This window comes from Dendropsophus ebraccatus, chromosome 10 (assembly GCF_027789765.1).
Source record: "Dendropsophus ebraccatus isolate aDenEbr1 chromosome 10, aDenEbr1.pat, whole genome shotgun sequence".
Classification (NCBI taxonomy): Eukaryota; Metazoa; Chordata; class Amphibia; order Anura; family Hylidae; genus Dendropsophus; species Dendropsophus ebraccatus.
The window spans coordinates 94,130,333-94,147,206 of NC_091463.1; the positions used below are offsets into that span (position 1 = coordinate 94,130,333).

General features: G+C 48.1%; 2 protein-coding genes across 4 annotated transcripts; both read right to left on the reverse strand.

The window, feature by feature from the left end:
• Nucleotides 1–1,188: 1,188 nt before the first annotated feature.
• RING1 (ring finger protein 1) lies at nt 1,189–6,596 on the reverse strand. Of its 2 annotated transcripts, none has more exons than XM_069985446.1 (7): nt 6,501–6,596; nt 5,603–5,692; nt 5,358–5,518; nt 3,671–3,886; nt 3,283–3,582; nt 2,328–2,505; nt 1,189–1,837 (listed from the first exon to the last, which is right to left on the reverse strand). In XM_069985446.1, exons 2-7 carry the CDS (start codon nt 5,678–5,680, stop codon nt 1,736–1,738), a joined length of 1,035 nt encoding a protein of 344 aa, XP_069841547.1. In that variant the 5' UTR covers nt 5,681–5,692; nt 6,501–6,596; the 3' UTR covers nt 1,189–1,735. The 2 variants fall into 2 exon arrangements, with proteins under 2 accessions (XP_069841547.1, XP_069841546.1); XM_069985445.1 differs by lacking the exon at nt 6,501–6,596 and adding an exon at nt 6,431–6,489.
• Nucleotides 6,597–8,829: 2,233 nt separating this feature from the next.
• On the reverse strand, nt 8,830–16,628 carry HSD17B8 (hydroxysteroid 17-beta dehydrogenase 8). 2 transcript variants are annotated; one of them, XM_069942913.1, is made up of 9 exons: nt 16,485–16,626; nt 14,789–14,991; nt 12,147–12,263; nt 11,904–11,999; nt 11,082–11,167; nt 10,838–10,922; nt 9,924–9,966; nt 9,383–9,457; nt 8,830–9,035 (listed from the first exon to the last, which is right to left on the reverse strand). In XM_069942913.1, the coding sequence occupies exons 1-9, from the start codon at nt 16,528–16,530 to the stop codon at nt 9,019–9,021; spliced, it is 768 nt and encodes a 255-aa protein (XP_069799014.1). In that variant the 5' UTR covers nt 16,531–16,626; the 3' UTR covers nt 8,830–9,018. The 2 variants fall into 2 exon arrangements, with proteins under 2 accessions (XP_069799014.1, XP_069799015.1); XM_069942914.1 differs by lacking the exons at nt 8,830–9,035; nt 9,383–9,457 and having other exon boundaries at nt 9,940–9,966; nt 10,820–10,922; nt 16,485–16,628.
• Nucleotides 16,629–16,874: the final 246 nt, after the last annotated feature.

Below are 16,874 nucleotides of genomic sequence, written 5' to 3' on the forward strand. Positions count from 1 at the left end.
TAGTGTAGCTCTTGCCACCCAATGCTCAGGCCGTGTAATAGGATCTGTAAGAGCATCACTGTCTAATAAGGCCCTAAAGAAATTTGGACCACCACTCTAGAAGTAGGTGTGGGGCTGGGCTTTGGGCCAAGTTTACGACCTTCTATATCATGTCACGTGTCAGGTAGTGTTTGTCTGACACCTGTGCATGCTTAAAGAGTCACTGTCTTTAAATTTAGTTTTTGCAGAAATAAATAGTCCAGGCGATTTTAAGAAACTTTGTAATCAGGTTTATTAGGCAAATATGCCATTATCTACATGTAAAAAGCCTTTTCCCAGGTCACCCCCCCCCTTTCCTTTCTGTCATCCACTGCTCAGAATCAGGAAATCTCAATCAGACGCGTTCTGTCTGTTCTATGGAGAGTGGAAAAGAGCCGTAGGAGAAATGTCCTCAGCAGAAAACAGAGAACAAAGGATTAGTCAGTGGGGGAGCTATTCAGAGGTCAGATAGGTCAGTGGTGACATCAGAGGAGAGAGGACAGAGGGTAATGTAGCTTTTAATTAACTCTTAGTTGTCCTGCTTTGGTGCCTGTATTTTCTCTCTCCATAGGAGAACAATGAAGATGGGGGAGAGCTTCAAACTGCTTTTTCATGATAAAAATTCATTTTTCCGCAAATAAACCCAATTACAAAGTTTCTTAAAATCGCTTGTACTATTGATTTCTGCAAAAAGAAATTTCACGACAGTGACTCTTTAACAAAAACTCAGCCATTCCTCTATAGCATTGACTTATATCCTCACCTTCTTCCTTGGCCCTTGGCGCAGTTTGTTGGGCACTTCATGATCCGGTTAGACTGTTAGAAGCACTGCCCATCCCCCAAAGCACTGATCCACCCCCGGACGGTTTGGCACTATGAAGGTGGGCAGAGCGCCTAACAGCCCCCTAGTGCTCCTAACAGTCTTACCAGACCATGCAGCAGGCAACTAACTGCAATAGAAAAAGCACCAAGGAGAAAAGGTAATAGACATACCTTCCTCCTCAGCAATAGGAACATATCAGCAGGTTAAATTAGTCTAACCTGCTTATAGTTCCCCTTTAAACGGTCAGCCGTGTATGGCAGCTAATATACAACAGGTCACAGAATAAAGGCCCCGCTGGCAGATGGAAGCCCGCTGTCTGGGTAAGAACATGAGACGTGACTTCAGGCTCGGTAGAGAAAGTATATATTGCTGCCGCTGCTTGTTTTCCTAGACACAAAAAAGCAAAGAAAATTCTAAAAAGTAAATGATCTAGTATAAAAACTATTACAATCTTAGGAAAATACCAGCAGAATATAGTATATGTCGTATAAATTAATGAGATCCCACAGAAAAAAAACCAAGGAGCACAACGGATGAGGAGGATGGCGAGGACTTGTGCCGCTGACGGGATAGAAGTGTAACGTGTGGCGGACGCTCGGCCGGATCGCTGCGTGACTTATGGTGCAGGTTGGGGTAGCGAAGCTGCCTATGGCGGGGGCCATCACGTCACTCTGCTTCATTGTGCTCCTTCACCAGGGTGGGCTGTCACCCTCTTCTGTACAGCGTCACTGTGCGGGGGAGGTGTCTTCATAATGTTGCCCTCCATTGTACCCAAGGGTCTCTACCCAGAATGCTACACACTCCCACAATCCCTGCTGCCTTCACACATGGTAGAAACATCAGTCTTTTCATTTTTTTTTTCCAGTCCATTTCCCCACTGTCTGGGGTCAGCGGTTACTTCTGCTCCTTGGTCGGGGCGTAGTACAGCTCCAGGGGTTTGCTCACCTTCCAATACTTCTCATTGACCAGCTCAAGCGTTAATGAACCATTCAGGGTCTGTGGACAGGAAGAAAAATTAAAGTTAAACCTTAAAATTATAACCCAAGATTAAAACTAATCATCTATCTACAGGTAGGTGATACGTAGGTGAATGGTGGGGGTCTGATCACTGGGACCCCCATGTGAATGGAGTGACTGTCTCTATGGGACAAGACAAAGGGGGGGTCCCAGCAGTAAGATCTCCAGCAATCAGATACAGTTGCCTATCCCGTGTATAGGTAATACGTTTTAAACTTGGGATGACCCCTTTGACCAGTTGAGTTTACTATAAAGTACAGTTACTCAACATCAGAGATAGGTCACATTCAGAGAAGTGTGTTGTACCTGTGGTTACCAGCCTGTATTCTGGATGTGACATGCTGAACATCTGAAGTAGCTGTACGGAGAGGAAGGAAGGGGTGTGCAGCCGGTTCTGCGACTATATTGAATAATCATCTCCAGATGAGCACAGAGACGTATACATCCTTCCTATACAGACTGTACTCACCGTATACTGTCCTCCTGCAGCCCCCGCACAGATATATATTGTATACTGCTTCTCGCTGACCTCCCCCAGAGTCACTCCGTCCGCTCCGCCTCTCTGGGCCTGCTCCTCCAGGGCAATGCGAAGAGCCAAATATTTGGAAAGGTGATCAACCGTGGCGTTGGCGGTGGTCTTCACAAACCTGGAGGAAGAAGAAGTGGTCAAAAGCTGCAAATGTGAGCAGAGTCCTCCCATAGCGGGACCAAACTATCTTGATATGAAACTTATTAAAGGGGTAAAGCGGCGTTTAAAAATTATTCACAAAATAACACACATTACAAAGTTATACAACTCTGTAATGTGTGTTATGTAAGTGAAAGGCCCCTTTCCCCGTGTCCCCCCACCCCTGGAAGTGAGGTGCAGTATACTCACCAGATTACTGTCGACCCCAACCGCCATCCTGGGTCGAACAATGCCATCTTCGGGAATCAGGCCAGACCGCTCCAGCCCCCCCCCCTCCCCGCGTTATCAGCTGCTCAGCCGCGATTGGCTGAGCACAGCTCAGCCAATCGCGGCTGAGCAGCTGATAACGCGGCAGAGGGGGGCCGATTTGAGGGATGGCTGGAGCGGTCCGGCTGGCCTCCCGAAGATGACGTCGTTCGACCCAAGATGGCGGCCGGGGTCGACAGTAATCTGGTGAGTATCACACTTCCGGGGGTGGGGGCCATTCACTTACATAACACACATTACAAAGTTGTATAACTTTGTAATGTGTGTTATTTAGTGAATAACTTTTAAGCACTGCACTACCCCTTTAGGAACAGATGTTAGTACAACAATGCATTCGGTCTCAGTAGTTTGGAAAAAACATGTGGTCACCAGGGCTGACCTCTATGAGATCTCTCTATGGACAAGCATGGTGCAGTTTCTGAGGGAGGGTATAATCCCATTGAATTGACTCCATGAACAGAGGTGTCACCTTGTTTGGCTGTAACCGTCCTTCTCCACCAGCAGAGGATGGGCCCTGAACACCAGCTCAATCTCGCTGCCTGCTTCGCCTACTCCTTGTGGATCCGGACTTCTCACCCCGCCCTCGTGTGACATGTCAGGCTCTGCCCCAGAATCCTCCGAGGCTCTGGACCTCTTACGGCTTGGCCCTGCCTCCTGGTTGCTGTGTACAGACGGGTTACTGACATGCGAGCGGCTGTCACAGTTATCTTCTCCACCGCTGAACGTTGTGTTGTCTGATTCTTGCTGGTGTTTCCGCACTCTCTGTGCCCTAGTATAGTGATGGGACACGGTTATAAGTGTATGGACATATACCTCAGCCTCCCTGATCACTCCTCATCGGCTCATAGACCGTCTACCTGTTCATGGCTTGCATTTTGAGGCCCTCCTCGATGCTGCTGCTCAGAGCCTGCTGGTTGTGTAGCCGGCTCAGCTTTGCAAGGACTCGGTCCTGATGTGCTTCGTACTCGTCTCGGCTGGGGTAGATCTTAGAAATTAAAGCATCGAAATTGGGATCTGGGCGAAGCGAACGTTTTGAGACCAACTTCTTCCTGCACGTGGGGCACTCCTTGTTCCTAGAGATTTAAAATATTATAACTTGTTATACTTTACATTATTCCATCAATGTTCTCTCTTTACCTTACTCTAGAGTAGTTTCCTGATGGTCTGTATAGTAATTGACTGTTCCACAGAAGTGAAAAAACTAATGAGCTGCAATACCAGGTTCAGCCACTATTAAATGTATGGAGCTGTGCCCCACATGGGGCAGTCATAAGATCATGCTTCAGGCTTTTAGGTCAGCACAAAGGTGAGGAAGAGGAGGAATTGGGGTCCTATTAGAAGGGCCGATCAATTAATGTAAAGGAGACCAATGTGCTAGATCAGCACTCCTTTGGGTCCATTTACACAGAAAGATTATCTGCCAAAGATTTGAAGCCAAAGCCAAAAACAGACTATAAACAGATCAGGTCATAAAGGAAAGCTGAGATTTTTCCTGTTTCAAATCCCCTTCTGGCTTTGGCTTCAAATATTTGGCAGATAATCTGTCAGATAATCTTTCTGTGCAAATGGACCCTTTACTGAGTCTATTATGGGGCTTGATGATCGTTTAGCTAGGGCTGCATGGACATCATTAGCGATGTCCAAGCATCCCTTTCCCTAAATTGTTCATACCTCTGTACGCCCCCAGTCTTTTATTGCCCTGTTTTCACTCCCGTAACCGCAGTCTATCTGAGTTGACAGGCCGCTCAGCCAATCACTGTCCTGGACCAGTGAACGCAGGGGGCAGGAGAGGGCAGGGAGCGTGGAGAGGAGATGTAACAGTTTATTCAATTGTTAACCGTCAGCCGTACATCATTATTACATGTAGTGATGCACAGTCGGTGGCCGATGATTTTTGGTCTGGACCTAAAGACATGATCATTATCATCGACTGATTCTTGTCCCTATTACACAGAACGATAATCGGTCGAGTCAGCCAATTATTGCTCCGTGTAATAGGGCCCTAAGGGCCTTATTCCATCGGATGATTATCGTTCAGATTATCGTTAAATTGTTCGAATCTAAACGATAATCGTTCGGCTGAATAGCAGTTAACGACTAACGACCGAATGAGAAATCGTTGATCGGTTAATAAGACCTGGACCTATTTTTATCGTTGCTCGTTCGCACAGAATAAGTCGTTCGCAGTAGTGACGAGCGCAATAGCGACAACAAGACGACTGCAAGAACGATCATAAGTAACGATATTTCCATGTAAATGGGTGAACGATTTCAGGTCTTTTGTAATAGCGGCCGTTTGGATCGTTTATCGTTAACGATTATGCGAACGATAATCGTCCCGTGGAATAGGGCCCTAAGTCTATCACAGACTATTATAGTTGGGGTCCAAGCACCAGAACTATCTCCTATCAGACATTTATGGAGTATTTCAGGGACCAACCCTGGGGGGCCGTGCAGGCCAGTGTATTCCTCCATCCACTAGCATAATGTGTGAGGTTATATAGGAGGATGCTCCTGCACCATGGACGGTGTGACAATACTGACCCGCTGCGCAGCGCGGTGACGATACAGTCGGAGCAGAAGCGGTGCAGGCATTCTTTGGTTGTCATTGTGTTCTTCAGCATGTCCAGGCAGATGGGGCACATGAGCTCGCTGTGAAGGCTCCGAGGGGACACCGCGATCTCCGTACCGTCCATGATGGCTTCCTGCAGACACATCACATAACCGTTACCGGACGTTCAAGAGACGAGATACAAGAAGCTACAATGGTCTCTTATGGGAGAGGTTACCTGCGGTGTGCGGTGCAGCTCGTACAGGCTCAGCTCCCACGTCTTGCTGGAGCACTGCGCGCTCACTGGAGTCGCCATCGTGTCGCCGGCCTATGAAAGACGAATAGAGATACTAGGACAAAAAACTACAACTCCCAGCATGCCCTGATAGCCTTTGGTCTAATGCAGAGTGGCAATCTGGTGGCCATTGCAGAACTACAACTCCCAGCATGCCCTGATAGCCTTTGGTCTAATGCAGGCTGCCAAACTGGTGGCCATTGCAGAACTACAATTCCCATCATGCCTGGACAGCCGAAGCTAAAGCTTTGGCTGTCCAGGCATGATGGGAATTGTAGTTTTGAGACGGGGGCCGCCATTTTGGCACCATATTCCCTAACCTGTTGCAAAATTACAACTCCCAGCATGTGACGGCTGTCAGGGCATGCTGGGGGTTGTAGTGCAGCCACAGGTTGGGGGACACTCATCTATATGGCAGACAAAACCTCAATGCACAGCATGAAGCTTGGACCCCCATCTGTACCATATACTCCAGCACTTATATTACAGAGGGACCATGTGGCTCTAGGATATATGAGAACTACAAGTCCCAGTATGCTCAGAGGGTTTCCATATGGTGCTGCACTATAAGTCCCAGCCAGGGACACAAAATTCACTGCACTCATCCCCAGTCAGGGGCCAATGCTACAGGCTGGAGCTCCACACTACAAGTCCTCCAACAGTGCATGCTGGGAGTTGTAGTCCCACAACAGCCACATGGCGCCCAGCTCTCTTATATACAGTACACTGAGGCTATAACTAGCGCCGCCCAGTCATTTCCCGGTCACTTACGTCACGTAAACCCCCGGTGCTCGGTAGAAATAAAAAAAAAAAAAAAAAACAGAAAAACAGGAAACATTACCTACTTCCGGCAAGACGTCACTTCCGGCGAGCGTTGGTAGGTTTTCCCCAAGACCTGGCAGCGGAGGACATTGCAGCTCCGCCCCCTAGTGGGATGAGCCAATCAGCTCTTTGTCTAGGAGCGCGCTGTAATTCCCGCCTACGGCTTGCTGCTCCTATCGCCGACCAATCAGAAGCTTCAGTCGCTGCAGTCCCCGCCCTCTTCTATATAAACGAGGGAAACAATGAGGAGAATTACCTGCGGATTTACAGATGTTATTCGATCTCCTGATCACGTGGAGGAGATTTATGGCGCGGTTTTGTATAGTATATTAGATTCTCTGTGTTGCTTATAGCAACCAATCACATCTCAGCTTTCATTTTACCAAAGCCATGTGAGAAATGAAAGCTGAGCTGTGATTGGTTGCTATGGGCAACAGAGGGACTTACTATAATAATGACCTAATAAATCTCCCCTTTAAGTTCTGACATATACCGTGGTGCACTCACTAATAGACTGAAGGTAGTTATTAGTATGGTATACTTCCACAGTATACACCCGCACACCGTATACATAATGTGATTGGCGCCTACATATGCCGGAGCATGTCTCTGCAGAGTTTCCTATAATGTTTTACCTCCAAGCACCTTAAGGGGCTGTTCATATTATGCACTTGCCATCTACTGCAGGTATATACCAGGATAGCACCTAAGAGGCATTCTGATATATACCGGGGCTTCCCCATAGGATTCAATAGACCAAACATAGTCTACGTGTGACTACCATGAGGCTGTGGAGCCGACCTGCAATGAGATGATCCAGGGATGGGGAGAAACTAATAAACATGTTATACTCACCTCCTAAAGTTCCCACCGGCTGCCACATCGATGTTTTCAGTCCTCCACTGGTATCCACTTCTTCTTGGTTCCTGTGACGTCCCAACTCCCTGGGACCTGCTCACCTGTGGCCTCAGTAATGTCCTGCGGGATCGGGGTCACATGGAACCAGGTAGAAGCAGAGATCAGCCGAACACTGGGAGCATTGGCATGGCAGCTGGAGGGGGTAAGTATAGCTTGCTCATTGTTTTACAACATCCCCAGCCATAGAGAAAACTTTGGTTTTGTCTGGTACCGATTTATTAATATTTGGTGACCTAAGTATCTGAAGCACCATGACCATTATATGGATGTGAGATCCGTGCTGTGTTATCTGAGCTCTCACTCATCTCCAATCCTAACAGGGTGACCACTCACTCATCTGAGAATCCTGACCACTCACACTCATCTATTAAGGATCCTGACTGCTCACACTCATCCACCAAGCATCCTGACCGCTCACACTCATCTTCCAATGATCCTGACCACTCACACTCATTAAACAAGGATCCTGACCGCTCACACTCATCCACCTTAGATCCTGACCACAAACACTAATCTACCGAGGATCCTGACCACTTAAACTCATCTATCAGGGATAATGACAACTCACACTCATTAATCAAGCATCCTAACTGCTCACACTCATCTGCTGGGGATCCTGACCGCTGAAACTCATTCACCAAGCATCCTGACCACTCACACTCATCTACTGAGAATCCTGACCACTCACAATCATTTACTGAGCATCCTGACTGCTCACACTCATCTACTGCTGATACTGTTTGCTCACACTCATCTACCAAGGATACTGACTGGTCACACTCATATACTGAGAATCCTTACCACTCACACTCATCTAACAAGAATTCTGACTGCCAACACTCACCTACCGAGGATCCTGACCACTCGCACTCCGCTGCAGAGATTCATGACAGCTCACACTCATCTACTGAGTATCTTGACTGCTTACACTCATTTACAGGGAATCATTACCACTCACACTTATCTAATGAGAACCACTCACACTCATCTACCAAGAATCCTCACCACTCACACTTATGTACCGAGAATCCTGACCACTCGCACTTATCTACCGGGAATCCTGACCGCTGAAACTCATCCACTGAGGATTCTGACCACTCACACTCATCTACTAGGAATCCTGACCACTCATCTACTCAACTTGACCACTCACACTCAATTGCAGGGAATCATGGCTGCTCACACTCATCTACCAAGGATCCTGACCGCTCACACTCATCTACCAAGGATCCTGACCGCTCACACTCATCTACCAAGGATCCTGACCGCTCACACTCATCTACCAAGGATCCTGACTGCTCACACTCATCTACCAAGGATCCTGACCGCTCACACTCATCTACCAAGGATCCTGACCGCTCACACTCATCTACCAAGGATCCTGACCGCTCACACTCATCCTCCGAGAATCCTGACCACTCACACTCATATAGAGGAATATAAAATGTGATATTTAATAAAAGATATCAGAATATTTCCTTGATTATTTACAATTAACAGTACAGTCAGTCATGGCGGCCATGATCGGACGCTGCATCTCAGCAGGACGCGGACTCAGGAGCATCTAACACGTCATGTGCCCATACAGCATTGGCGGCCATGTCAGACGGGCAAACTGTTCATAGGTAGAGTCCACCTGGGGAGACAAGAGGGAATATAATAAGTGTCTGGACCAGTGGAAACCAGTTCTCCATCTAGCGGCTTCCCAGTAAGGATACACAGCAGCCAATCTGTACCAGCAGAGCTGCAGTGTAAAGCATGGGGGACACAGAGTGCAGATTACCAATAATACAGTACATTATAATGGCCACTTCCTACTTTCAGCATCACATGGAGTGACACGTGGTGAGTGGTCTGGTGCGATAGTCTGCAGACATATCCAGCAGCTTCCATGATAGCCATACAATATAAACTGTTACCCAGGCAATATCCACGTATACTGATCGGTCCTTGTATATACGTTCCTTCCATCCGTATACTCACCAGTCACCTCTATACTCGCCCCTGTGATATATTTGCTGTCGTCCGATGCCAGGAAGGCGCAAGCATCTGCGATATCTGAAATAATGACAGAACTATATGACCTGAGCTGCGGATTGGGAGGCGTTCTGCAGTTACCATAGTAAAGCTTGTCTCATAGGCCTTCCTGCTGTGCTCCGTCTGCTACTGAAGGAGTAGTAGATGCTTGGAGTAAACTTCCAGCAGATGTGGTAAGTAAATCTGTAGTTAAGTGAATGTAAACCTGCCTGGGATACATGTATCCTAAGGGTAATGTAAGGGGTGGAGTAGATGGAGCCACAGGCTATATGATAGGACGGATAGGTCATTGTCTGTTGTCTATGGTGAATGTAGGGGTGTCTGTGAGGCTGTGAGAAAGGGATAGGGATAACGGCTGTCCAGGCCTGATGGGAATTGTAGTTTTGCAACAGCTGGAGGGCCACAGGTTCCCCATCCCTGCTGTACAATATGGCTGTGAGCTACAAGGAACAGGACACAATGGATGGAAACAGATGAATGGATTTACCTTCAGGCTGGCCGAACCTCCCCAGCGGTATTGTACCTAAAATCTGCGAAAAATACAGACGAAACAATGGCGTCAATTACTGCAAAGTGCAAACAAGGCCAGAACTGCAACTCAAGTCATCCCATAATGTTACCCCAATGACTCCCTGCAAGGAGGCAAGAAGAACCAGAAAGCTCTGAAAATTTGACATTTTGTGAAAATTTTTGGAAATGTGTTAAAAATTTTCTGAAATTTGTTACAAATTTTCTGAAATTTGATACAAATTTTCTGAAATTTTGTGAAATTTCTAGTTAGTCTCCAGTATTTTTTGGTACCATCTTATTTAATGACCCCTGTCTTATCAATTTAGGAGAAAGGGAAATAACTAGAGATGAGTGAACCGGGTTCGGGTTCGAGTCGATCCGAACCTGAACGTTCGGCATTTGATTAGCGGGGGGTGCTGAACTTGGATAAAGCTCTAAGGTTGTCTGGAAAACATGGATACAGCCAATGACTATATACATGCTTTCTACATAGCCTTAGGGCTTTATCCAACTTCAGCAGCCACCGCTAATCAAATGCCGAAAGTTCGGGTTCGGATCGACTCGAACATGCGCGAGGTTCGTTCATCTCTAGAAATAACATACAGGGTTAAGGTCTGACATATTTAATGACATGGAGAGAACAGACACCGGCTGCTACAGTGTAAGAACCTGACATGGAAGGGATAGTAGAATGGGAGCTGTATACATCAGTATGCGTTGAGCTCCCCCTACTGGCGGCTGCAGGTAGCTCATATACCAACACTAGAGTAAAGTGGAGAAGCAGTGCAGGGGGTCCCCTGTTGGGATGGCCTCACCGGGGATGGGGGTGCACAATCATAAACAAGGAAGAAAATAAAGAGAGCTCTACTAGACCCGGTCACTTCAGCTCACTTTGTCCAGCACTTTCTGTGGGACTGTATCAGTCATTGGGGTGACAGTAAATCCAGGCAATACTGTGTTACAGCGGATTCCGAACCTGTGAGCGGAGAAAATGAAGGCTGATCAGTCCAGTGAAACCCGCAGTCAGCTCATTCAGAGTATCAGGTCCTGATCACAGAGCTCTGACACACTGTGACAACCCTGCAGCTGTGATGGACACAGTCAGGCCTGATCACTGTGATCACTCTCTACTCACTTGGCCAATTCCTTGGCTGCAGTCTTGGTGAAACCTTCCAACCCGGCTTTAGAGGCAGCGTAGTTCGCCTGACCAAGATTCCCCACCTGTAGCAGACAGATCGATCACTGTATGACTACCTGCCATACCTGTCAGTATATAACTGACTACCTGCCATGCCTGTCACTGTATGACTACCTGCCATACCTGTCACCATATGACTACCTGCCATACCTGTCACTATACGTCTACCTGCCATACCTGTCAGTATATAACTGACTACCTGCCATGCCTGTCAGTATATAACTGACTACCTGCCATGCCTGTCACTATATGACTACCTGCCATACCTGTCACTATACGTCTACCTGCCATACCTGTCAGTATATAACTGACTACCTGCCATGCCTGTCACTATACGTCTACCTGCCATACCTGTCACCATATGACTACCTGCCATACCTGTCCCTATACGTCTACCTGCCATACCTGTCACTATATAACTGACTACCTGCCATACCTGTCACTATATAACTGACTACCTGTCATGCCTGTCACTGTATGACTACCTGCCATACCTGTCAGTATATAACTGACTACCTGCCATGCCTGTCACTATATGACTACCTGCAATACCTGTCACTATATAACTACCTGCCATACCTGTCACTATATGACTACCTGCCATACCTGTCACTATATAACCACCTGCCATACCTGTCACTATCTGCCGCTATATGACTACCTGCCATAACTGTCACTATACGACTGCCTGCCATGCCTGTCACTATAGGTCAGTTACATGTATCTATTAGGTCACATGAGATTACTCAGTACTCTCACCTTTCCCACAATGCTGCTAATGTTGATGATGGAGCCGCCGTTCTGTCCGCTGGATACAATCGATCGGGCCACGGCCTGCGTGATGAGGAACGGCCCCTACAGTAAACAAGGAAGAGGATGAGAGAGATGGCAAATCCCTCCTGTAATGTAACATATCAGTCACTGACTGATCCAAAGGCGTAAACCTCCCCAAAACACATCCACAGCCTGGAAGTATCTACTACTCCTTTAGTACAGCGATACCTTGAGGTTGACGTCCAGCACAGTGTTGAAATTTTCCTCTGACAGGCGAAGTAGAAATTCATCCCTGGTGATTCCGGCGCTGCTGACGGCCACACGAGGAGGAGCAGAGAAGCGAGACTGCGGAGAGGACGGAGAGTGGTCACTGACCAGTACACTGCTGTGATCACTGCTGGGGGTCAGATATACCTGTACACTACTGTGAGCACTGCTGGGGGTCAGATATACCTGTACACTACTGTGAGCACTGCTGGGGGTCCGATATACCTGTACACTGCTGTGATCACTGCTGGGGGTCAGATATATCTGTACACTACTGTGAGCACTGCTGGGGGTCAGATATACCTGTACACTACTGTGAGCACCGCTGGGGGTCAGATATACCTTTACACTACTGTGAGCACTGCTGGGGGCCAGATATATCTGTACACTACTGTGATCACTGCTGGGGGTCAGATATACCTGTACACTACTGTGATCACTGCTGGAGGTCAGATATACCTGTACACTACTGTGATCACTGCTGGGGGTCACATATACCTGTACACTACTGTGAGCACCGCTGGGGGTCATATATACCTGTACACTACTGTGAGCACTGCTGGGTAACGGGGGTCCGATATACCTGTACACTGCTGTGAGCATTGCTGGGGGTCACATATACCTGTACACTACTGAGAGTGCTGCTGGGGGGTCAGATATACCTGTACACTACTGTGAGCACTGCTGGGGGCCAGATATATCTGTACACTACTGTGAGCACTGCTGGGGGTCAGATATACCTGTACACTACTGTGAGCACTGCTGGGGGTCCAATATACCTGTACACTACTGTGATCACTGCTGGAGGTCAGATATACCTGTACATTACTGTGATCACTGCTGGAGGTCAGATATACCTGTACACTACTGTAAGTATTGCTGCTGGGAGTCACATATACTTGTACACTACTGTGAGCACTGCTGGGGGTCACATATACCTGTACACTACTGTGAGCATTGCTGGGGGTTAGATATACCTGTACACTACTGTGATCACTGCTGGAGGTCAGATATATCTGTACACTACTGTGAGCATTGCTGGGGGTTAGATATACCTGTACACTACTGTGAGCACCGCTGGGGGTCAGATATACCTGTACACTACTGTGAGCACTGCTGGGGGTCAGATATACCTGTACACTACTGTGAGCACTGCTGGGGGTCAGATATACCTGTACACTACTGTGAGCACTGCTGGGGGTCAGATATATCTGTACACTACTGTGATCACTGCTGGAGGTCAGATATACCTGTACACTACTGTGAGCACTGCTGGGGGTCCGATATACCTGTACACTACTGTGAGCACTGCTGGGGGTCAGATATACCTGTACACTACTGTGAGCACTGCTGGGGGTCAGATATATCTGTACACTACTGTGAGCACTGCTGGGGGTCAGATATACCTGTACACTACCGTGAGAACTGCCGTGTGTTAGATATACCTGTACACTACTGTGAGCACTGCTGGGTGATCGGGGGCAGATATACCTGTACACTACTGTGAGCACCACTGGGGGCCAGATATACCTGTACACTACTGTGAGCACTGCTGGGTGATGGGGTCAGATATACCTGTACACTACTGTGAGGATTGCTGGGTGATCAGGGGCAGATATACCTGTACACTACTGTGAGCACTGCTGGGTGATCGGGGGCAGATATACCTGTACACTACTGTGAGCATTGCTGGGGGTCAGATATACCTGTACACTACTGTGAGCACTGCTGGGTGATGGGGTCAGATATACCTGTACACTGCTGTGAGCATTGCTGGGGGTCACATATACCTGTACACTACTGAGAGTGCTGCTGGGGGTCAGATATACCTGTACACTACTGTGAGCACTGCTGGGTAACGGGGGTCCGATATACCTGTACACTGCTGTGAGCATTGCTGGGGGTCACATATACCTGTACACTACTGAGAGTGCTGCTGGGGGGTCAGATATACCTGTACACTACTGTGAGCACTGCTGGGGGTCACATATACCTGTACACTACTGTGAGCACTGCTGGGGGTCAGATATACCTGTACACTACTGTGAGCACTGCTGGGGGTCCGATATACCTGTACACTACTGTGATCACTGCTGGAGGTCAGATATACCTGTACACTACTGTGATCACTGCTGGGGGTCAGATATACCTGTACACTACTGTGAGTGCTGCTGGGGGTCAGATATACCTGTACACTACTGTGAGTGCTGCTGGGGGTCAGATATACCTGTACACTACTGTGAGCACTGCTGGGTGATGGGGTCAGATATACCTGTACACTACTGTGAGTGCTGCTGGGGGTCAGCTATACCTGTACACTACTGTGAGCACTGCTGGGGGTCCGATATACCTGTACACTACTGTGAGCACTGCTGGGGGTCAGATATACCTGTACACTACTGTGAGCACTGCTGGGGGTCAGATATACCTGTACACTACTGTGAGCACTGCTGGGGGTCACATATACCTGTACACTACTGTGAGCACTGCTGGGTGATGGGGTCAGATATACCTGTACACTACTGTGAGCACTGCTGGGTGATGGGGTCAGATATACCTGTACACTACTGTGAGCACTGCTGGGTAACGGGGGTCCGATATACCTGTATCTGCTCCATCAGGGCGCTGACACTCTCGGATCGGGAGACGTCGGCTGTAAGGGCCACATGCTCCTGTCCTGGGACGTCACATGACAGGCTCCCCAGGGTTTCATTAGCGGAGTCAATGTTAACATCAACGACAGCGACCGATGCCCCTTCCTGTGACAGCCGCTGGCAGATCGCTCGGCCGATCCCGCTGCCACCACCTGAGGGTCAGAGCAGAGAGCGGCCGTTACATCCTCTACAGGCTGCACACCTGCCCTTCTCCGTCTGCTGTAACAACACCTCAGCTGTGTGAAATACTGACGGCAACCAGTAACAACAGCGCCACACCTGTCCTCAGTGTGCATGTGGTATTACAGCTCCACCCCCTGAACACTGATGTGACTGAAGCTGAGATGTAATACCACACACAACCTGAGGACAGGTGTGGCGCTGTTTCTAAAAGAACGCAGATGTTTTTTAATCATGGGAAACACCAAGGAAGAAATGAAAAACCTAAAACATAAGAAAAATTAAAGGGGTACTCCAGCAAAAAAAAAAAAAAAAAAAAATCTTTCAAATCAACTGGTGCCAGAGATTCCTAATTTACTTCTATTAAAAAATCTTCAGTGTTCCAGTACTTATCAGCTGCTGTATGTCCTGCAGGAAGTGGTGTATTCTATCCAGTCTGACACTGTGCTCTCTGCTGCCACCTCTGTCCATGTCAGGAACTGTCCAGAGCAGGAGAGGTTTTCTATGGAGATTGGCAGCTGCTCTGGACAGTTCCTGACACGGACAGAGGTGGCAGCAGAGAGCATTGTGTCAGACTGGAAAGAATACACCACTTCCTGCAGGACATACAGCAGCTGATAAGTACTGGAAGACTGGAGATTTTTTTTAATAGAAGTTAAATTACAAATCTCTGGCATTTTCTAATACCACTTGATTTGAAAGAAAAAATATTTTAGCTGGAGTGCCCCTTTAAAGAGATTATCCCCAATCTATCAATACTGCCATATTGTGGCACGTACATGTGTTAGACTCTGAGGGTGGGTTCACACTACGGAATCTGTGCGGATACGTCCCGGCGGATTCCGTTGCTAGTACCCGCTTGCGGAATCCGGAATGCGGAATCCGCCGAAATTATTGACATGTCACTTCTTTCAGCGGATAGCGGAATCGACCGGCCCATAGAACGGTGTCTATGGAGCCAGTGGCCGCAAGCAGGTACTAATGACGGAATCCGCTGGAACTTATCCCACAGATTCCGTAGTGTGATCCTACCCTTATTGCTTCCAAACTGCTATAAAACTACAACTCCCATCATGCCCTGGGTGACTACTACTTTAGATCAGTCCTTTACAGCTGTTGCAAAACTACTACTCCCAGCATGCCCTGACAGGGCATGCTGGGAGTAGTAGTTTTGCAGCAATCTTCGGGTACACTGTGTTATGGGGTTTCCTGCTTGATATACTGGACTCTATCCACCATGCTTTACACTGCAGCTTTACCCCACTATAGGAAATCACTGGTCATCTCTATTACATCACTCCCAGACATGGAGGGAGCAGATGACATCACATCAGTGACATCACCACCAGGATCTGCGGTCATCTCCGGGGAGGGATCAGATACAGAGATACAGTAAGGGATCAGTAACAGCACAGGGATCGGTGATGGCGGCCGCAGGTGACACCCCGTGCGCTCATACAATCACCTGTCACCAAGGCCAGCGTGCTCTTCAGCCTTAAGGGCGCCGCCATGATGATGACCGGAAGTTCCCGACCATAGAGAGGTGGGGGGAGGGATAGAGCGTCTGCAGCGTCTGCTCCTCAGGTGTCCGCGTATTGTTCTCTATGGACAAGAATGTTTTGCTTCATGTGTAACATTGGTTATGAATTATGATCGAGCTGTGGGCGGGGCCTGGTGACACGTGAACCCCGCTGCATGCTGGGAGTTATAGTGTTACGGCAGGTGGAGAGAAGTGGGAAGGAGTTTAGCAGGGATAGGGAGACACTACATTGCACTGACAGGAGCAGCATTTACACTACACTACCCTGCACTGACAGGAGCAGCATTTACACTACACTGCACTGACGGGCAGCAT